This window comes from Gopherus flavomarginatus, chromosome 17 (assembly GCF_025201925.1).
Source record: "Gopherus flavomarginatus isolate rGopFla2 chromosome 17, rGopFla2.mat.asm, whole genome shotgun sequence".
Taxonomy (NCBI): domain Eukaryota; kingdom Metazoa; phylum Chordata; order Testudines; family Testudinidae; genus Gopherus; species Gopherus flavomarginatus.
In genome coordinates, this window is record NC_066633.1 from 16,543,372 (window position 1) to 16,566,505 (window position 23,134).

Genomic DNA, 23,134 nt, shown 5'->3' on the forward strand with positions numbered 1-23,134 from the left:
GTCCTATCTGTATCATCTGTAAAATATTTTGAGATGCTGGCATAGCAGGTGCTATAGACATTTCATTACAGTAAAAGGGGTATTATCCAGCCCTGTATCAACCGGAAAGCTTTATAAACTGGCATTTCTAATCTTCATAGAAAGTCCGGTTTGTAGTCCAGTAGGCATGAGGCCGACAGGCTCCCTACCTGGCTCCATGTGGCTCCTAGGCAGAGGAATAGCCATGAGGAGTTTGGAGTGCGGGAGAGCATGCGGGGCTGGGGACTGGGGCACGGGAGGAGTTTTGGGGTGCCGGATCAAAGGGACACTGACCTCGGGTGGCTCCCCACAAGCAGTGACCTATCCCTGCTGTTCCTACGTGGAGGTGCAGCTAGGCATCTCTGTATACTGCTTCTGCCCACAGGCATTGCCCCCACAGCTCCCACTGGCCATGGTTCCCACCCAATGGGAGCTGCAGAGTCAGTGATCGGGATAGGGAGAGGGCAGCACACAAAGCCACCTAGCCATGCCTCCACCTAGGAACAGCAGGGATAGGTCACCACTTGCAGGGAGCCGCCCGAGGTCAGTGTCCCTTTGATCCGGCACCCCAAAACTCCTCCCGTGCCCCAGTCCCCAGCCCCCACCAGATCCGGCACCCCGAAACCCCTCCTTCTCCCCAACCCTCTCCCGCGGCCCCTCTCACACCCAAACTCCCTCCCTCTCAGTTAACCTAAATTTTTCACTTGCCAGCATCCCCATTTCTCCAACATGCCAGATAAAAAACCTTTTACTGTAATTAGGAATCAGTCAGAAGAGAGAATCTATTGATCTGTCTAGCTACTGGCAACTGTTAACAGAACTGTTTTGTCTATGTGACAGGACAGACCGCCCTGGCTAGAGCTGAGCGAATAATGTAGTTATTTATTTATTTCTTTTGGTGGTGGCCAAACCAAAACTCCTTTTTTTCCCTTGCCAAATTGAAAAACTGAAAAAAAAAATTCAGTCTGGTCAAACAACCTATTTTGGCTGTTGACTCAAAACATCACCTTGAAACAAATTGTCTGTTGGAATTGACATTTTCTAAACAGAATGTCAATTTGAAGGGATTGTAACAGCTCATTTTGTAACAGCTCATGTTGAAAATGCCAAAACAAACCATTTCCACATTTTAAAATAATCTTTTTTGTTTGCTTGGTTGGTTGGTTTTGTTTTTGGCCAAATTCAACCTGAAAAATGAATTTTCGGCAAATTTAGTAGTCGCCAAAACTATTTCACCCACCTCTAGTCCTGGCTCCTAGCTCCCTGGTCTAACTGCTTCCACCTTCTTGCTACGTCTCCGTCTCCTCTTCTTCATTCCAGGAAAGCTCACCTGATCTTAAGGCGGCTGGAGAAAGTTAGCAGCCACTGTTCGACCCTGCTCCGCAGTGCCTATATCCAGAGCCGCACTGACACCATGCCCTACCTGTTCTGTCGCAGCGAAGAGGTCCGGCCGGCCGGCATGGTCTGGTACAACATCCTAAAGGACACCAAAGTGACGTGTGAGGAGAAGATGGTCTCCATGCTGCGCAACACGTATGGGGAGTCCAAGGGGCGGTGAGGGACGATGTTGGCCTGGAGCTGTGGGAGGGAACTCCAAGGAGTCACAGACATGTGACAACCTGAGTAGCTGGTGGGCTTAGGGGAAGGGTGACGTTCAGATGGAGGGGACAGCGAGGCCAAACCGGACTGTTGGACACGGGCGGTGGAGAAACGAGAAATCAGCCAGTTGGACTTTGATTTCCCTTTTTGTTTTATTTTTTAAAATGAAAATACCTAAGTCGACTCAGTAGCACCGTCTCTCCTTTTTAATCTTTTCTTACCGAATTTTCTGGACTACATGCTCCAAGTCTGAGAGGAGGAGAAATCCAAAAGGGCCAGGTCAGGGCATAGGAGAGCTAGCTGCCCCCTCCTCTGCTAGCCTTGGAAGTGGACCAGGTGGGGAAGGGGGCCCGCTGCATCAGTGCGTCAAGGAGCCAAGGCGAAGCGTCTCAGTTGTGGGAGGCGACACCGGGAGCTGGAGGCACCATCCTGAAACTGAAGATCTTGGAGATTAACGCCAGCCAGGCAGGTGCAAAGACATTGCAGGCAAACTGGGATTTTTTTAACGCTCCAAGTTTGCAGAACTGCTGCTTGTGGAGTCTTCGTTTGCAGGGCTCCTGACAGGTTGTTCTGTGCATTAAAGATTCATATGAAGTCCGCCTTCCCCGCCTGCTGGGTATTTTTTGCCAACACACATCTCTGCCGTGGCTTTTTTGCAGAATGACCTGAGGAGGAAACAAGTCTCCTCAGAGCTCTGGTGAAAGAAATGCAAGTGTCGGGTACAGGATTAAGAGAAGAATCCTAGTATATGGAACAATAAGACACTTCTCAGTGCTGGATTGGGGTAGCGGTGAGAGGAGCTGAGCATTTAAAAAGGGCAGGGAGTGACTCTTTTTGTCTGCGGGCTCCCTCCATAAAGCCAGATCACTCTTTGTTCTCAGCTCCTGTTGTAAGAGTTCTGTGCTCATGGGAAAACCCTATAAGGCAGCCAAGGGCTAGATAGACATGGAGACTCTATCGTCTTTTAGCATCTCATGTGGCTAAGGTTGGCACACGCTGGGAATGGAGCAAGGTGGGAGGCTGATAGAGGAACTAGATCCAGAGCCCACTGAAGTCAGTGGGAGGCTTTCCATTGACTTCACTGGTGCCACTGAATTCCTCTTTCAGTGGAGAAGGGGAGTTTAGTCTGGGCCAGAGTTGGTATCTGCTGAAGAAGCAACTCAAGCATGCCCAAGACTATGGAGACAGAGGTTGGAATTTCTCCTGTGTAAGGTCCCACAAGGATCATTGCAGAGCAGATGGGGGCTGACCAGTCCTCTTGCCATAAAGAAACATAGGGCAGGGGAAGGATCAGTGCTGACACAAAGGAAGCACACCCCTTCTTCTCAGCTCTTCTGCGGCTGTGACACACTACGTGTTTGTATAGCACCTAGGACCAAGGTGGCCCTGTCCCTCCAGGGGCCTCCAGGTGCTACCACCATACAAACAATAAATAATAACAATAACCTTCAGAGAGCCATCTGTGGTAAGCTCCCCCAGCAGCCCTCCTAGCCCACCTGATTCCAGACGCAACTTTGCTTAGATACAAACCTGTAGCATCTTGGAGCTGAGGTCCAGCCTGCTGCTGTGCCCATGAAGAGTTAATCCCTTGGCACCTAAAACACCCTACACTGCGATCTTCCTTCCATTGGGCTTTGCTCCTGCTTTGCATGCTGTTAGGCCTCAGGAGGTTGTGAGTTACTGGTCCCCATTAGTCAACCGTTCCCTTTGCCATTGGTGGGGCCACACGGAGCAAATGCAAGACGAGATGGCAAGGCCAAAGAGCCTCTCCTCCCCTGTGCCCATGCGTAGAGGCCAGCCACAATATGTCCAGTCCTAGTGCATCCATGGACAGAAGCTGCCTGTTTTTCAGAACTGCTGAGACTGTGAAAGCTTCCGCTGACCTCGCTAGGTGGCTCAGCACCTCCTGAAATCAGGCTGAAGCTGAGGAGATAAGGGTGCGTCCACACTGTAGCTGAGGGTGTGATTTCCAGCATGTACCCCCGCTAGCTTCGACCAAGGTAGCACCCTGAAAAGCACAGCATAGCCACCCCAGTGCAGGCAGCTGCACTGGCTAGTCACTCAGGTACGTACCTAGGGGCTCGGTCTGGATTGTACTTGGGCAGCTAGTCCATGCTCCTGCAGCTATGCTGCAATTTGTAGTGGACTAGCTTGATTGGAGCTAATGACGGGTGCATCAAAGTATACCTCCCGCTGCAGCATAGACGTACCTGTAGAGGGCTGCGAGGGTGTCCTAGTCAACCATCTGCCCCCCAGACCCGGCACATGACGCTGCAGCAGGCACACTGGTTTATACTGGCCAGGTGCCCCAGCAGGCATTCTGGTTGAGTCTCAGCATCTCCTCATGCAGGCAAGCCCTTGGAACCCTTTCTAACTCCTGAGCCTGCCAGCCAGGATTTAACGGATCGTACAGCTCCTTTTAAATATACAAGCCTTGTTCCAGCCCCATAGCTCAGCATGTGGCTCAGCTGCCCCTGGCAGCACGTGTTCATGCTGGACATGGGCGACAGGATTAAGGAAATACTTGGAGCAATCTGCTATTGTAACACAAGCAAACAAAACAAACTTTGAAGTGCAAATGAGGCCCTGTTTGATGCCCTGGCGTGTTTTGGCACTGTACTGCTGGGCTGTGTTCCTATTGCATGTGCTGCCATGAAAAATACCAGCTATGGCAGTGAGGAAAACCTGTTGGCAGCCCTAGTGCCCAGCTGGCTGGGCCTGAGTCTTCTCATCCTTACACTCATGTAACCCCAGCAACTTGTCTTGACTGTGCCTGGTTTACAAGGGGGTGAGCGAGAGGTGAATGTGGACCAGGTGATTCAAGTGTGAGAGCATGTGACAGCTCCTGGGGGGATGCCTGACATGTGCATGGCCAGCAAGTGTATGTGCAAGAGGTGTGTAACCTGGGTTGTTTAGCTGCCATGGTGTGCCTGGGCGTCATCATTTGAGTTGGGTGAACCGGGAGGGGTTAGAGGTTTTACAAATTTCATTAACGTTGTTTTTTTTAGGTGCTCACATTTTTGGACCTTTTCCTGTCCCTTCCCCAGATTTAACCCACACAATTTTGCGTGTTTTTTCAAGGATGAGTCATTTTTTCTTTTAAAAACCCCCACAGGATTAAAACCCACCTGCAACTGCCAAGGGGGAGAGGAAATTCGTGGTTCAACGGTGGGAAAGAGGCAGCATTGGCCGTCCCCATGGACAAATCAAACGGTTTGTCTGTAATCCTAGAAAAGTTGTTAGATGCTAGCGACAGCATTCTAGGGATACTGCTAGATGGATGGGCTCTCTAGCTATGCCTGTGCTATGAATTAGGATCCAAGACTCACTCCAAAAGCTGCCCTGGCATGAGTGGGTGAGTCAGGGCAGATTTGGTCATGGCAACTTTTTGCACACGTTGTGCCTCTGATTTTGCACATCATGTGTCCATTTGCACTTGCCTTCAGCGTAGGGTTCAAATCAGGGCAGGAGGTATAGTGCACAGTGCCCATCTAAAGCCGATCTACAGTTACAACAGCACTGAAGCTGCTCAGACTTACACAGCAAGGAGAATTAACGGAGCACAAAGCTGGCTTGAAGTCACCTTAACTCCCAACCATCCTTAGCACAGAGTTACTGAGAATCAGACCCAGTGTGTACGAAACCCATGTGTACATAGTCAGATCTGGGTGTATGGACAGAGCATGTCTATGAGTACAGTACACTGCAGAGCGTAGATGTGTAGTGTGGGCCAGGTTCTCAGCTGATGCTTCAGCAGTGAAGGACAGGGAACAGAATCTTGGGAATCATTAGGAAAGGGATAGATAATAAGACAGAAAATATCATATTGCCTCTATATAAATTCATGGTACACCCACATCTTGAATACTGCATGCAGATGTGGTCACCCCATCTCAAAAAATGATATAATGGCATTGGAAAAGGTTCAGAAAAGGGCAGCAAAAATGATTAGGGGTATGGAATTGGCTTCCGTATGAGGAGAGATTAATGAGACTGGGATTTTTCAGGATGAAAAAGAAATGAGGGGGAATATGATAAGGGGGGATATGATAGAGGTCTATAAAATCATGACTGGTGTGCAGAAATTAAATAAGGAAGTTTTATGTACTTCTCAAAACACAAGAATTAGGGAGTCACCAAATGAAATTAATAGGCAGCAGGTTTAAAATAAACAGAAAGAAGTATTTCTTCATACAACACAGTCAACCTGTGAAACTCTTTGCCCGAGCATGTTGTAAAGGCCAAGATTATATAAAAAAAGAACTAGATAAGTTAATGGAGGATAGGTCCATCAGTGGGTATTAGCCAGGATGGGCAAGGATGGTGTCCCTAGCCTCTGTTTGCCAGATGCTGGGAACGGGCGACAGACGCTGGGTCCCTGTTCATTCCCTCTGAAGGACCTGGCATTGGATACAGTCAGAAGACAGGATACTGGGTCAGATGGACCAATGGTCTGATCCATTATGGCAGTTCTTATGTTCTTATGAACAACTTTGATTTACTCCAGCAGAGAATCTGGCCGCATTGCTCTGTGTTCACGTGCACAGCAGAGACGTGTGTACGTATAGCAGGGGATAGAAATAAGGGAAGGGAGGCTAGACACTTTGACAGCATATTCAGCTGTGCTGCAATGTGCATAACCCCCAGGATCAAAGCTAATTAAAAGCAATGGGCCATGGTGAGTCCTGTGATGGTACCCAAGGTCAGGTGCCCGAGCCAAACAAAACCCAGGAATTATTTGAGGTGGCAAATAAAACATCTCACAACTGAAGGGAAGGTTCTGGATTTCCTCTATGGAAACTTTGGATGACGTTACTTTCAGGCTTTCAAGCCAATGTGTTACACTTTCCTGTCCCACAAGAGCTGACAGATCGTAGCGTATATACACAAGTGTTCCCTACCTCCCAGGCTGCCTCCCTGCCTGAGCATTTATAAACCCCTTCTCTCTACAGGTTACAGACTTTCCTTAGCAGAAACCTTATCTTAACCCCTCCCCCTGTGCACAACACCCCTCTCTTCCCCCTAAAGAACCCCCACCTTCTGCAGCGCCTTCAGGAAACTCACTGGTCAAGTCTCCTACTTCTCCAAGTCATTGCTTTGTCTTCAGCATGAGCTGCTCATCTGAGGGGTGAGGGGATGTTGGCAAGGAGGTAAGGACACTGGAATCAATGCTGGGAATTGGAGGTGAAGACAAGGGGGTTGACTCATGGGAGGAGGACGGGAAGAGGGGAATGGATCTTGTTTAACTTAAAGCAGCAGTATAAGATGTAGCTACCAAGCCCATAGCTCACCTCACGCTGAGCTCCTCATACATTGCATCCATATCTCCCAACCTTGGTGTGGCTTCATTTGGGATTGGAAGTTCGCTGGGGCAAGGACTGTCTTCCTCCGTGCTGAGAACATGCTTAATAGAGGGTGACCACTACTACAACGTAAATAATAAATAACAGGCCGATTTTTGTGACACCTACAATGCCCTTTCCCACCTCAACTGGCTAAGCCTTGCATTGCTTGTGGCTGTGTAACGCATCGTTTCCATGGCTGAGGCGGGTGGCGAGGGTGAACAGGAAGGATTTCTTAGGCAGGAGCTTTTCAGAAGGACTCAGCAGGATGAGTGCTCATTGGGTGCTGAGCTCTCTTGGAAATCTGCATGCATGTCAGACAAGCCAGGTAAGCGTTTTAGGAGCCAAGTCCCACTGATATGCAATAGGACGTAGGCACCTAAGGCACTTAGGTGCTTTTGAACTTTGTACCCGATGCCTATTCAGTTTCATCTGGGTGAACGTGATAATGAAGATTAAAGCCTGCGATAAGGGGCCTGATTCTCATCTCACACATAGGTGTAAATCAGAAGTCATATGACCTGTACCACCCTGCTCTCCTATAAGGTGTTTCATCCATAGAGCTCAAAGCACATTACAAAGGAAGGAAGCATCGTTAGCCCCCATTTTACAGAGGGGGGAACTGAGGCACAGAGAGGCAAAGTGACTTGCCCACAGTCACACAGCCAGGCTCAGAACCTCAGTGAATTTCTCGCGCAGGGCAGGGAAAGGGCTGGGACGTGAGGAAGGAAAATTCATTGGAGGAGAAAAGAATGATCGCAGCAGGTGGGTTATGTGCATCAATCTAGAATTGGTGGGTGCCAGGGATCCGGAATGACAATGAGCAGCCCACTCTGGCCTTACGAGCCACTCCTGATGTTGTAAATCCCTTCTCATCTCTCAGTGTGCTCCGAGCAGGGCCCTTCCCAATGTTCAGGGGGCTATTTTGAGGCATTGATTGGGGATTTTTTCTTAAGCCACTTGCATTTTCTAAAATTAAACTAAAATAGCTCCACTCACCTTTCCCATCCCAAATCCAGGGCACGTAGTGGGAGGGTTCTTCAGGCTGGGATCGTCCGAGGAGCTGAAGGGAGCTAAACACCGAACGCTCACTGAGATTCAATTCAATGAGGCCACGTCGTCACTAAATCGTGCAGGGAATTGTGGGAAGGGACTGGAGTGGTTTTGCTTGTGTCCTCACTGCAAGTGGGTGGGTTCATCAGTTCTGGAACTAGCGGTACCGGGGGTACTGCTGCACCCCCTGGCTTGAAGTGGTTTCTATTATATCCAGGGTTTACAGTTTGGTTCAATGGCTTTCAGCACCCCACTAGAAAAAATGTTCCAACACCCCAAATGAAAGAAGAACATAAGAACGGCCGTACTGGGTCAGACCAAAGGTCCATCCAGCCCAGTATCCTGTCTACCAACAGTGGCCAATGCCAGGTGCCCCAGAGGGAGTGAACCTAACAGGTAATAATCAAGTGATCACTCTCCTGTCATCCATCTCCACCCTCTGACAAACAGAGGCTAGGGACACCATTCCTTACCTGTCATGGCTAATAGCCATTAATGGATTTAACCTCCATGAATTTATCCAGTTCTCTTTTAAACCCTCTTATAGTCCTAGCCTTCACAACCTCCTCAGGCAAGGAGTTCCACAGGTTGACCTGGGTTCCTCCCCTCTCCCCTGCCTACTCAGGCCAGCTAACCTGAGTTTAAAGCCCGATCAACTTCAGGTGAGATGGTTGTGAGACTGGATTGGGGCAGGGTGGAAAGATTAGGGGCAGCAATGTAAGAGTCCAAATTTACTCTGCACTGTAGCCATACACTGGGAGTTGGGGGCATGCACTGGTAAGTATGAAAAAATCTCAGCCTAAAAGCCCAAGTGACCCTGTTCAGAATCTAGAGCGAAGGTGCATCCTCAGTGTGACCAGTGGGAGCTCCTGCAAGGCAATACCTCCTGGTCACTGCTGCCTTGATTTACTGTCTGGCCATCCGACAGAGAATCCGGCCTGTTGCGGGTGTCTCAGATTTCTCCACTGATATGTCACTGGCCCTGTGATGACGTCTCATCTGCTGCGACACTTGAGAGGGCCATGGGGTGGCATACTTAGTTCCTCTTGACCCTGCTGCTTAAGGCTGCTCTCTTTGCTATCGTCATTACATCAATTCATTGTCTAGGCACTTACAGTCCCAGGGGCTTTTTAGCCTCACAATGCCCCTGTGAAGCAGGGAAATATTGGTCCCATTTTTCATTTGGGGAGTTGAGGCGCACAACACTGAAACAACTTGCCTACTGATCATAGAGGAAGGCTGGTAGGGAAAGGCCTGTAACCCAGGGCTAGCCCAGATATAATTCATGGGCCATTTTGGTCAATTTCACAGTCACAGGATTTTAAAAATTGTAAATTTCATTACTGCAATCTGAAATTTCACAGTGTTGTAACTGTAGGAGTCCTGACCTAAAAAGGAGTTTTGTGTGTGTATGTAGGGGGGGTTGTGGTTATGGGGGGGCCGTTGCAGTAAATCTGTGCTGTGCTGGTGGTGGCTGCCTTGAGAGCTGGGCAGCTGGAGAGCGGTGGCTGCTGTCCGGGAGCCCAACTGTGAAGGCAGAGCCGCTGCCAGCAGCAGCGCAGAAGGAAGGATGGCCTGGTGTGGCATTGCCACCTTTACATCTGTGCGGCTGCCTGCAGAGCTGGGCCCTCAGTCAGCAGTCGCCACTCTCAGGCCGCTCAGCTCTCAAGGCAGCGCAGAAGTAAGGGCGGCAGTTCCGCCCCCCTCATAAAAGAACCTTGCAACCTTCCTGAAATGCCCTTTTCGGTCAGAACCTCCAATCTGAGAAATGCTGGTTTCCCCGGTGAGATCTGTACAGTATAGGGTAAAAGCACACAACAGACTGGATTTCATGGCAGGAGACCAGATTTCACGATTTGTGGCGCATTTTTCAAGGCTATGAATTTGGAAGGGCCCTCGCTTTGGGCATAGTCCATGGCTCTCCTGCCACTCTGTGTCTTTTCCCGATCATAAGCCTGCCACGGCTAGGCAGGCTCCATACCTTTGCTACTGTCTCTGCACCTTGCCCGCTTTCAGCTTGCCCGCACGCCACGTTGGATGCCTGCACAGCTGTAGAAGACTTGGAATGGTTCTGCTCCTTTTTATGCCAGGGAGGTCACGTGAAATAAGCGAACCTGCCTTCACACTGCCTAAACGATGTGCTTTTATTTGTCTCCTCCAGTGCGGCCCCCGACCTCTCTAATTCAACCACCCCCGGGGAGCACTGGGGAAATATTCAGGGCATTGCAGGAAAACTTCAGCGCTATTAAAAAAACCCAAACACCTTGCCAATGATTTGCACTATAATTCCAAAACGTTTTTATGGTTTCTCAGATTTTTTTTTCCAGTGAGCCAGCTGTGACGTAGCTTCCTCCAATCTGACCCTCCGGCTCTGTTCCTTTTTAATGAGACAGCGTAGAAGGTGTGTCCTATGTAAAGGCCACTGGGCTGAGTAAAAGGGAAAGGCGAGGCTGAAAGATAACATGCCACGTCTTTGCTTCCCAGTAAACAGCAACCGTTGTCAGAAAAAAAGGGGTGGGGTGAGCAGGAATGTTTCAAAGGGCCTTCCACTGTGTGACACTAGCACTGGTGCTAAGGCCTGGGCTACACAGAAACAGGTCAACCCAGCTCAGGTTCCCACTTGCACAAAAAAAAAAAACCCAAGCCCTGGCTTGGCCCAATTTCTCCTAGCAGTTTGCATGTCAAGTGTAGACAAGCCCTAAGGGCATATTGCTAGGAGCAACTGGTCTGAGCCAGGGCCTGGGGGGGTTTTGCAAGTGGGAACCTGGCAACGGATGGAAAACAGGGACCTGGCTGGGCCAGCGACCTGGCTTCTTGCCTCATCCGTGGCAGCTTTAGCAGTGGGAATTTTCTCATTAACCTTGTACTGGCTTTCAAGGGATCTCCTGACCTGAGGCTTTTGCAGCAAGAGCCTGGTGGGCTGGGTAGGGGCTGCATCCAACGTATTGCTGGAATACAGGCACAAATGTGGGCATACGCTAGGGTGACCAGACAGCACGTGTGAAAAATCGGGCCGGGGAGTGGGCGGTAATAGGCACCTATATAAGAAAAAGCCCCCAAAATCGGAAGTGACCCTATAAAATCAGGACATCTGGTCACCCTAAGCATACAGAGCTACCTAACTCCCTTTGGGCTCCTTGAAAGTCCCAGCCTGTGTTTCTGTTTCAGGCGCTCCCCACAGAGTGACGATGAGAGGCAGAACCAAAGGTAGAGCTGATGACATCTACTCTCGTGTGGTGGTGCACAGCAGGATGCCCAGATAGCTAGTGTAAAAAAGTGAGACACTTTTTTTCGGCAGGGGGAGAGGAGGGTAATAGTTATGTATATAAGAGAAAGCCCCTAATATTGGGACAGCCCCGATAGCGGGACATCTGGTCACCCTAGTGCAGGGCAAGGCCTGTGCACCTTTTAAGCTCAAGGTCTTCTGCCTGGGGTGAATGTCACCCGTAGAGAAAAAAGTATCCTCTCACCCAAACTCTTTCACCCATGGATTTCAAAGGCATCTAGTGTCATTATCCCCATTTTACAGATGGGGAAACTGAGGCACAGGGAGACGAAGCAACATGCCAAAATCTGCAATTAAAGCCAGGCGTGGAACCCAGGTCTCCTGACTCCCAGGCTAGTTAGCATAGCTACTGCACAAAACCACTCCCTAGTGTTATACTGGGTGGGGGGGAGGGCTGCATAAGCGGGTCCCATCCTGAAGTCATTTACCCAGGCCAAATGCTGGGATTCCAGCTTAGGGTCAAGGCTTGGAGTACAACTTCCCTCTAGGCTGATCATCAGTGCACCCTCTGGCTTGCTCTCTAAAGCACAGAGCCATCCCTTGGGTAGGGCAAATAGGGGCGACTGCTCCGGGTCCCGTGCTTTAGGGGTGGGGGGGACCTGCAGGCTGGTGTGATTGGCCTGAGCAGTCGGTCCTGGAAGAGACAAATCCGTCACTTCCTCCCTGGGCCCCGTACCCAGCTAGGGATGTCCCTGGCCATTGCTCAGCCTTATGGAGTGGGGTCAAGCACTCAGCGTTGGCCAAGCTCTGCTAAAAGCCTCCCAATTGACTTCAATGGGCAGAAAGTTAGGCCAAACGCTGAGCACTTTTTGGCATGCCGCTCAGCGTGATGTAAGGCCAAATGAGCCCCTTGGCGACGCTAGCCTGAAAATGGGCCCTGTTCTCAGTGGGGGTGGCAGGGCCGCATGTGGGAGCAGACCATGGCAAGGCATCGTTGCAAGACACACCCCACTGCATGGGTTGCTTGGCACTGTTTTAATTCAGTACGTTTCTCACCCGCCTTAGGGTTTAAAATCACACCGCAGAGTTTGACACGCCTCCCCTCACCCCCCACCCCCCTGAGGTTTTGCATGACTGGATGGAAAGTTTTAATGTTGCCATACTAATACACTATCCAATAAAAAAGATTCCCCTTGCCTTTCTTTCTAGCCTTCCCCTCCTCCTCCTCCAGTCTCCTTTTCTCCCCTCCTGCAAGGTCATTTAACAGCCTCTGTGATTTGCAGCATTCTTCCACGAAGGAAAGAATGGAGAGTCATACTTATCACAGTAGGGACGTACCAGTAGGTTACCTTTCATGGCAGTGCCCCAGACGATGGCAGCCCAATTTGGACGGAAGGGGTAGAGAAACTACCTCATTTTTTCTGCATTTTTATCTACAGTCCAGAAATTCCAGGTGGCTAGGAGTCTCTAGGAGAGAAAGGCTGTCTTGTAATGACTGTGGTGACCCATCGACAGGCTGGATGGGAGAGGAAGTTGGTCTGCCATGGAGACACTGGGTCAGATTCATCTCAGGTGTAATGCTAGTTAACTCATTCTGATCTGGTTGCTGACTTTAGCCATCATGAGATTCCCCTACAGACGGAGGATGTGGCAGCAAAGGGACTAAAGACTCACCAAGAAACAGGCCAGTTTTTCCCGAACGGAGCGTTTGATTTCACGGCGCAAGTTGGGCACTCAGAAAGCAGAGTTTGGGCTTTGAAAATGTTGGCCCCAGGCTCCCCATTGCTTACTGCTTTCCAGAGCTCCATGCCAAGAGCCAGGACGCATGAAGAATGATGTGCTGGACTGGGCCAAATGAGTTGGAAGAACGAGGGAGCTCTTGCACTCGATTAAATGTTAGGCACACGTCCATGTTGTACTCGTTAGAAAGCTACAATTATGGGAGACCTGGGAAACTGGGTAAAGATGACTTGTCAGGTAGGTAAACAAAAGGATAGAAATTAATAAAACACAATCAGTTTGCGCCAAGCTGTTGATCTCCTAGGAGCAAATCAATCAAACCATAATTTATTTTTAAACAATTAGAGACGGCTCCAGTGGCCATAGAAGTAAATGGAACGATATCCAGGAGCTTAGGTTCCAGTTCAGCAATCATGTGCCTTACTTTAAGCCTGTGTTTACGTCCCTTGCTGATTCAAGCCCTTCATCATGCGTCTTACACAGGGCTGCCCGGAGGATTTAGGGGGCCTGAGGCAAAGCAATTTTGAGGACTCCTTCCATAAAAAAAGTTGCCCTACTATAGAATACTATATTCTCTTGGGGGCCCCTGGGGCAAATTGCCCTGCCCACTCTGGGTGGCCCTGGTCTTACATGGCTCTCACCGAGTTAGAGAAGCCCAAACCCTCTGTTCATTGGCCATCTCATTGTACTTCACAACCCAAGTATGTCACTTTGAACCTGATGATCTAAGAAAGGTTTGAGGAATTTTGCTTTGAGTCGTTAATGCCAGATCATTCAATGTTTCCTGCAGGGCTGCCCAGAGAATTCAGGGAGCCTGGGGTCTTTGGTGGCAGTTCCTGGGGCAGAAGGCCCCCCCCTCCCACCGGGGTCTTCAGGGCACTTCGGCAGCAGGTCCTGGAGTGGAAGGACACCCCCCCCAGCCAAATTGCTGCTGAAGACCTGGACCGGAAGAAGCTCCAGGGACTCGGGCCTTGCGAGAGTTTTCCGGGGCCCCCCGGAGCAAGTGAAGGACCCTGCTCCAGGGGCCCCGAAAAACTCTCATGGGGACCCCTGCGGGGCCTGGGGCAAATTGCTCCACTTGCCTCCCCCTCCCCAAACCCAGGCTTACCTGGCTTGGATAGGGCATCATGGCCTTCAGTTCTACACACTTTGACGCTCCTTGAAGAGCAGCGTCAGCAGGCCCTATGGAGATGTTTGGGATTTTCCAGTTCATCTTAAATTGGTTTGTCTGGGCTATTGCTGTAATTGCGTAGCGGCAATATGAGCGGGGTTGTTATGGCTACAAATAGTTTGATACTGGAGCCCTGATATGTCACCAGCCATGATCTGCAATGCACCTAGTACAGGAGATTTAATGTATTCACAAGTCATGAACATAAAGCGTTGCAGATAGTCTGGTGTTAGCAGGATTAAGGCCTCAGTGGTATTTAGGTTCCTATTGAAATTCATGGTAGATGGGCTCCTAAATACCTCTGAGGCTCTGGGCCTAAGCAATTTGGGAAGGTCTTGCTTGACAGGCACTGGAAGCCCGTCTCAAATGTCTATGGGGCTACAATGATCCTGTCCTCACAGTGATATTGTAGTGCACTGGGTTCTGGCCAGGAACATGAAATGAGCCATGTCACTAGTGGGTTGGAGACAATTTAATTATCTATTCTTGTGATGCTGGCACAAGAAACCGAGATAAGCATGAACCAAACCTCCAGATCCACATACTGAAGGCATTCAGCTCTCTCTATATTTATGGGTCACCCATTCTGTTGAGGCACATTAGTAACTATGTATTAAGGGTTAATAGATGATTTAATAATTGACCAATTATTATAGACTCTAACCAGTCACAAGGTGCTTATAGCCATCTGCCAGCCCTTCTATTGATGTGCGTATACCCACCTACAACACAGGCTGCTCATGTTTATAACATGCTTCTAATAATCACTTATTAACCCTTTGTAACTGGCTATAGAATACATAAATTGTGACCACCGTATCTATATACAGAAGGGAGAGAGACAGCCCCCTAGTCTGTGGGGCAACCTGGATCAAAACTGGACAGCTAGAGCTCCAGGTAGCCCCCTGCCTTAGCACACACAGATTTCTGCAGCAGTTTTAGAGACTTAAAAAGCTGAGCTGTTTTTATTGACGTACCAAAGTAAATGCAACCAAATGGTACAATATATGTCATTTCTGGTGACATGCCAGGCTATTTTTTTTTCTGTTGTCCCCAAATGTTTCCATGTTCTGTGCACTGCAGAAATGTATAGGCAAAAATCTCTCACCACACTGTAGCAGTCAGGCTAAAGAAGTTGGAAGGTTGTGGACTGGATGATGCCTTTGGCACCTGGGTGAGAATGGGAGGCAGTAGGAGATGCTTGGTAAATTGATGTGTCTGCTTGTATGGCCATTAGTGAACAAGGCTGATATTTAATTGGTGCTCACTAGGGTTAAGAATCAACCTCGTTAGGGTCAAGCGTTAATAGCCCATTGCCTACTTCAACCATTCCCGCCTCTCCTGTGATTGGCTGCAGTTTCAGGAAGACAGCACTGCTGCCGTTTACATTTTGAACGTCTTCTTAACCACGGGGGCTTGAAACACACTTTAATTTTTTTTAAAGAGCAAGTTTAGCATGTGGAACATGCATCTGGGGCAAGGGTGTACCTGTGTCTAGATTCTGCAGGCAGAGCCAGATCCCAGACCCGTGGGATGCACCGGCAGTTCTTCGACACGCTGAAGCTACACAGGAGGGCTGCCTTCAGGCGAACTGAGCCCCTCCAGCTCTCCTGGCATGCTGCTGCACGGACTGGCATGGAGGTTGGGAGGGGCTCTTCACAGCAGCTGTTGCATATGAAACGGTGAGACTTTAGAGAGAGGCGCCATTTTTGCCTAATGCTAAACAAAGTGGAGCCGGTCGGTGTCTGGCTGCAAGAGCGCCATGGAATGTGCTGCAGAAAGGGTGTGAGTGGGGTGTGGCTCCAACTGAATGGGTGTCCCAGGGTGGCGCTAGTGAGCAGCATTCTGCTGGCTATGCTTGGTTGTTTTTTGTTTTTTTTTTTTTTAAAGATGAGTTGTATAAACTGGAGGTTCTTGGCCTTTCTAATCAGTAATGAGCCCATGGTAGCCTGGGTGTTTTGCAGCATTAACCCAATGGCCCAGTTTTATACTAGCTACATTCATCCTCCACTTTCAACTGCTTGAAACTTTGCTTCCCATAGGGTGACCAGCTAGAGGGGTTTGGGGGGTAAAAGATGCCAATATAAAAAAATAGCCCTGAATATCAGGATGGTCCCTATAAAATCGGGCTATCTGGTCACCCTTGCTTCCTAGCTTATGGGGCTCCAGCATCTCTAAGTGCTGCTATGCAGTGGCCATATGCCGCTGCTGGAGTGATTCCTGCGCACAGGCGGCTTGGTGTCTAACCTTAGCCAGGGCCCTGTGTGTAATTTACACCAGCCCAGGAGCAGCTTCGGAAGACAAGCCGCTCAGTCACTAGGAGGGGTATTAAATTGCTATGGGCCTATCACAGCAGACAGTCACTGCCACCTCCATCACCCTGTCGGCTACACGGGCCAGTTTCTCTGCCCAATGCTTGCCTCCGTCTGCCCCAGACGTGGGGCGTAGGCAGTACTGCCTTACTCCTACAGCCTGGATCCATGAGCTGGTAATCTCACAGAGGGGAAAAGGGGAGGTTTAATGCCTTTGAATGAGGCATAGCTCAGGTCACAAGCTAGCCTGGCGTTTTTATGGTGCTTGTGAATCTCTGAAGCCAAATGGGGGCACCATATGGCTGCCCATCACTTTACACGTTTCCCAGCAAAACAAATGCTCAGTGTTTGTTTTTTATTGTGAGTTTAAAGCTGTACCTTTTACGAAAGAACAAGAAACTACAGTTCTGTGGGGTTTTTCATTTTTTTTCCTGTCTTTTTGGACCTGCACAGCCCCTTGGGCATGTAACTGAGATGTGTCCAGTTATGCACAGATGAAAACAATTTGAACGGATTGCAGAATCTCATTCTTTAAGAGGTAAACGAAAGGCATGTTCTCGCCCTGTAAACAACAGGGCAAGATTAAAACGGGAAGCACTATGCTCAGGCAGTACAGCCACTGGGAGCAGGACTGAATGTGTATGTAGCCTTTATCTGCCCAGGGAGGTTGCAAAGTGCCTTAAAAGGCATTGGTCAGGAGTAGGTTGCAGGCCTGGCTAGTGCCTGACCCACTAAGACTGACGCTTATCTTTAGCTAAATGTTTTCTTGTATGGCCACAGGCTTGGTGCCTAAAGAGTGTCTGGAGTTTTTAGCTTTATAACTGCATTTAGGCAGCTCTCAGCCGCCACCCCCCTGACACGACATGTCATCAGTACCCTTGCATTGATGGTGGCCCCCAGTGTGGAAATGATTTTGTGGTGGCCACTGTCTGGCTTTGATGTGAAAAGGGGGCAAAAAGTTCTTTGTTTGCATTTTTTAAAAAAACTCAAAAATTGATCCTAGTGGGGAGGGGAGGGGCAATCATCTAGGGAAGAAAAAAAAATCCTGGTGGGAGTGGGGGGAGGGCACCAAGATGCAAAAGAAGGAGTGTAACTACCCCTCAGTGATACTGTGCGAAACCCGTGCTTAGAGGAGTGCTAATGCTGAGTTAGGAGCATAGACGCCCTGGCGGCTCATGGTAGCACCCAAGGACCAGCGGAGGTGGCCCCTGATATGCAAGCCATGCTGGCCTTTGCTGAACTGTAAGGATCGGTAAACCAGGGTCGTGCGCAGGAATAAAAGTTTGGCTGCTGTTGGAGGGCCTGCCCGTGGCCACAGGAACTGGCTCACCTGCAGCAACCAGAGGTGCTAGTTCTCTGCCTCCTCTCTACCCCCCCTACTTGTCCCACCCCAACGGCCAGAAGAGCTGGTGCTCCCCTGCCACAGCCCTGGTGCCGGAAAACCTAGTTCTCCCCACCGTGCCTCCAGGGGTGATGGAGCTGGGGCTCCCCCTTCTCCCCCCACAGATGCGGGTGTGTGGCCCTTTTTGCTACCCTTGTGCACGCCCAGGGCTGGTGCAAGGATGATTCATGCCCTAGGCGAAACTTCCACCTTGTGCCCCCCGCCCCCCCTGCACCCACCCTGAGGCGGCCCCCCCGTGGCAGCTCCCCAGCCCCCCCACTCTCTGCCCTGAGGTGCCCCCCTTGCAGCAGCTCCCCACTCCCTGCCCTGAGGTACCCCCCCTCTCACCCCTGCCCCGCCTCCCCCCTGAGCACGACGTGGTCGTTTCCCTTCTCCTGCCTCCCAGGCTTGCGGCACCAATCAGCTTAGGCACCACAAGCGTGGGAGCCGGGAGAAGGGAAGCAGCCACGGCGTGCTCGGGGAGGAGGCGGGGCAGGGGTGAGCTGGGGTGGGGAGTTCCCCTGCATGCCGCCTCCCCCCTTACTTGCTGCAGGCGGCCCTCCCCGTGTCCCCCTCGCCCCAGCTCCCTCCGCCTAAATGCCGGCGGCAAGCAGGGTGGCCGAAGATCCAGCCGCCGCGGTCACTGCTGAAGAAAATGGCGCCCCCCCCAAATGCCATCGCCCTAGGCGACCACCTAGGTCGCCTAAATGGTGGCACCGGGCCTGTGCACACCCCTGCTCTAAACACAACTGTGTGCTCTCTCTCTGAGAGAATCTGTGCACACTGCTCTGCCGACCTCAGAGCCCAAAGTTAAAGTGTTACTCTTAGTTACTGCGCTCAGGTCTGCTGAGCCCAAGCAGCTACGTGAGCGTGAGCCACCTTCCCTCCTGGCACGTGTACAGTTGATATTCAGGGGCGGCTCCAGGCACCAGCGCATCAAGTGCATGCAGGGGGTGGCAAGCTGCAGGGGGGTGGGGGGGGCGGTCTGCCAGTCGCCGTGAGGGCGATAGTCAGACTGTCTTCAGCGGCATGCCTGTGCGAGGTCCGCCGGTCCCATGGTTTCGGCAGCAATTCAGTGGCGGGTATGCTGAAGGCACAGGCACGCTGCCGAATCTGCCTTACCAGCGGACCTCCCGCAGGCACGCCGCTGAAAGCTGCCCGACTGCCGTGCTTGGGGCGGCAAAATACATAGACCCCGCCCTCATCAATACCACAGCTGGCTGGAGTCCCACTGCAGAATCTTTGTTGGTGAGGCACGAACCACAAAGGACCCCGCTTGACCTTCAAATCCCAGGGTGAACTTGTGGCACTGACAGTTAGGTGAGCCATTGTTTCACTTATCAGCTGGGAACCCAGAGCCAATAGATAACATGAGGCTATAGCTGTAGAAGCACTTTGTAGTGACCCACACTTTATTATGTTAAGGGCTATGTCTTAAATCAGTGGTCCCCAACCTTTTTCATCTGGTGGGCGCCGGATGACGAGCCACCGAGGACCGTGGCTGGCAGACGAGCATCCGCTGAAATGCCGCCAACAAGCAGCGTCACCGCCGAAATGCTGCCAAAAATCAGTGGCATTTCAGTGGCGATGCTTCTGGATGCTGCTGCTTGTTGGCCGCATTTCAGCGGATGCTCGTCCGCCGGCTAGTTCGTGAACGCACATAGATGCCCTGGCGGGTGCCATGGCACCCATGGACACCGTGCTGGGGACCACTGTCTTAAGTAGTCACACTTACCATGATGTTCATCATTCTTTTTAAGTTACTACCAGGGATACTGAATTTCAAGACATCATAGAGCTTACTCCTTTGGGGGAATTTACGTTTTTGTCTGATGAGCAGCAACCGGTGAAACCTCACTTTTCCATGCAGTTATGCCACAACCTAAACTAGATAACTGCTCTGCATTTACTTAGGTGAAGGGATAGCTCAGGGGTTTGAGCATTGGCCTACTAAACCCAGGGTTGTGAGTTCAATCCCTGAGGGGGCCATTAAGGGAACTGGGGTAAAAATCTGGGGATTGGTCCTGCTTGGAGCAGGGGGTTGGACTAGATGACCTCCTGAGGTCCCTTCCAACCCTAATAGTCTATGATTCTATGATCCTGGCCTCATATCAGGCAAACATCACTGCAGGAAGAGCATTTAAGCATGTGCTTAACTATAAGCAATTGATGGGGACTTGACGGGACTTGAGGTAAGCACATACCTAAAAAGTGTTTTCCTGAAGAGAGATGGACTTAAACATGTAAAATGTTTTCCTGAATGGGGGCACCTACCCCTAACATGCATGACACCCTCAAGGGCTTAACTAATTGGTGCAGCAATAACAGTATGATTTGGTTGGAGGCTAATGTCACAGTTCCGCAATTGCAAAGACACCAGGTAGCAAGGGAGGAAGACTCCATACTATTTAAAAACCACCATATGGACTGCTTCTGTCAGTCTTTTCATTGCCTGTAGTGCAATCATTTTGCATTTCATTCAAACTATTTCCCATCCAACAATCTCTCTCTCTCTCACACACACACACACATGCCTGTGGTAGCTGACACTAGGATCCCTGTTACAGATGTAACCAAGTGCTTACTAACGGCCAGTGTTCTTTTCAATGCATATTAGGTAGCAATATGTCCCGTATCTGCTTACCACAAGAAACCAAACAAGATGTGGCACAAGAAAAAATTCCAGTTCAGAACTCTTTAATACAAGCTTATATTGTTTGTGTTTTTGATTCTCTATTCTCCCGGCATCAGGGGACATAAACCCTCTTAGATGTGTGAGCATGTGTATGAAGATATATACAAAATCACACAGTTAAATATGTAAGCATACAAGGTATTATATATTTATATAATATAGAACTTTAAAGTATAGGAATCAACAATGGCAAAATATTTCTTATGTCTTTGACATAGCTTTTTTTTTTAAATGACATGTGACCTGTATTTGAAAGACCAGAGGAATTTGTTTTTGTTTTTTTTAAAAACCTGTATAAAGAAATTCTGTGAAAATGGTAAAAAAAATAAAACCATGAACCAAAAAAAAGGACAACTGTTAAAAACTGTATTGAAAAAAAGAAATAAATTAGATGAACAATTGTGTAAATATAAATTAAAAAAAGATGACAATCTTAATAAATAAGCTTTACTATTTACATCTTTATATATTGCTTGGAGACTTAAATTAGATCCGTTAAAAACAAACGAATGCAAAATAAAAACCCAAAATAGGAGCAGCAAACGTACAGGCGTGAGGTACAGAATTAAGGGCTGAACTGAATTTTGTTGATCTGTTTCTTTCTTTTTTTTTTTTTCTTCGTTTTTCTTGTATACAGTAGACCAGTAGAATTCTCGTGAAAATAGATTCTCAGCACTTCCTTGGATTATCGGTTGACGTGGCTTCCAGAAAGTGCCAGAAAGATTCCATAATAATAATAATAATAAACATAATAATTATAACAATAATAAAAAGATACAATATGATACATAAATATGGAAGAGCAGTTGGTACTACGAATACATTTTTTTCTCTAGATGAGATCACAGTTTTATTTGTAAATATTACACACATATATATAATATTACACATATAATATTATATATATAGCATATATATCTCTAATATGGCTTAATCCTGCTCCCATTGAAGTCAATAACAAAAAAAAACAAACCTCTTGTTGGCGTTGATGGGAACAAGATCCAGCTCAACATCTACAGACAGGTAAATGATTACAGAGGCCGTACAATGCAAACTCCACAATGGTTCCAATTCCTCCCTCGTGAATTGCTGGTGAAAAATGTCTCATTACAGCCCTGGTTCTTTGTACTCAGAAGATCACAACTGGTGGATGAATTGTGATGTCATAGATTGAAAAAAAAAAATCTGAACCAAAAAAGTTTTCAGAACTGAGTTCTTTTGGCTGAAGCATGACCCTCATTAGCTCCGCCTCCCCCCGCAAGGCCTATATTGCACATGTAGCGCCAAGACTATCTGACGCTAGTCAAGCCAACTCATGCACTTGTGCTTGGCTACAGAGGAAGCAATTAGATTTTAACTGACTCTTAGAGCTATAGAATGGGGCCAAAAGGAGGGGAAAGGGTTTGCTACGAAATATAACATCATCCCCATCCTGCTGTACTCCACTGAGGGTTTGAAAACTGGGCTCACTGGGAGCAAGAGCAACCCATTAGCCTTTGCATTAGTCCTTCTTGCCCTAATGAACTGGAGCTAGGAGGATGTACAGCTTGACAGCTCTGGGTCTGCTCTCAGTAAGTCCTGATCAAGCCCACTTGAGCTCAATGGTTAAACTCCATCAATGGGAACACGGGGCTCAATCCAACAAGGTGCAGAACACCCTCAAGTCAATGGGAATTAAGGGTGCTCAGTGCCTCTTGGAGGGACTCAGCACTTCACAGGATTGGGCCCCAGGATGGTGTAATGCGGAAGTAACTCAGTTGCGGTCAATGGAGCTACACCACTGAGATCAGAATCAGGTCATGTATCTTGAAGATATCAGCTCTCTGCACATGGCCTTCTCCCAGTGACAGCCCGAATACACATCTAACTCTCACTAGAGTCAGTGGGAGTTTTGCAGGAGAGAAGACTGCAAGATGAGGCCTTAAGGCAAGGATTCTCAAAGCTGTCCAAGGGAGTTAGATGCCAAAGTACTGGTATCTAATGCCCTTAGAAAATCCCAACCTAAGGGTCAGTTTAACCCATTCAGTCACCTCCTTGTTTTCTAGTTTGGACTCTAATGGAAATCAAGGGATGGAATCTAGGAACGGGGAAAAATTTAGTGCCCCTAATCCCAACTAATTGGAATTACCTGTCTGATCATTTAGCAGCTTTTCTTTTTTTTTTTTTTCTTTCTCTCTCTCTCTCTGTCTTGTTGTTCTGAATTCAGACTGTGCAGTGATTTTTGAGTGCAGTAATTGGAGCACAGTGAAATACTGGATAAATGTATATGTACAGTTGGATAATGTAAAAAAAGCACAAATACACACGTTAAAAAAATCTGGAAAAAATAAATGCAATGAGCCCACCCACCCTCACCCTCCAAAAAACAACAATATACCAACCTCCCTCCCCCTTCCCTGCAAGAAACAAAAAACAATCAAACTAGCCTTATTTCCTGGACTTGTCACAAAGCACAAGGGAAAAAAACAAAAACCAACCCAAACTCTGACCCCCCCCAGACAATGCAATAAACACTTCACTGTATTTCTAGGGATAGCTACACATAAGTATCTAACTCTCTACTCAGTTGGCCGAATAACACACAAAAATAGGTTTTG

The 23,134-nt window shown here is 48.9% G+C and overlaps 1 protein-coding gene across 3 annotated transcripts in view; it reads left to right on the top strand.

Moving 5' to 3' along the window:
• The window catches only part of ASTN2 (astrotactin 2), a 595,125-nt gene extending 592,910 nt beyond the window's left edge, over positions 1–2,215 (top strand). For all 3 annotated transcript variants that reach the window (XM_050926897.1, XM_050926898.1, XM_050926901.1), the window contains one exon: positions 1,339–2,215. In XM_050926897.1, the coding sequence (XP_050782854.1) occupies positions 1,339–1,576 (238 nt within the window). In that variant the 3' untranslated portion in view covers positions 1,577–2,215. The remainder of the gene's footprint in view (positions 1–1,338) is intronic.
• The last annotated feature ends 20,919 nt before the right edge of the window (positions 2,216–23,134 follow it).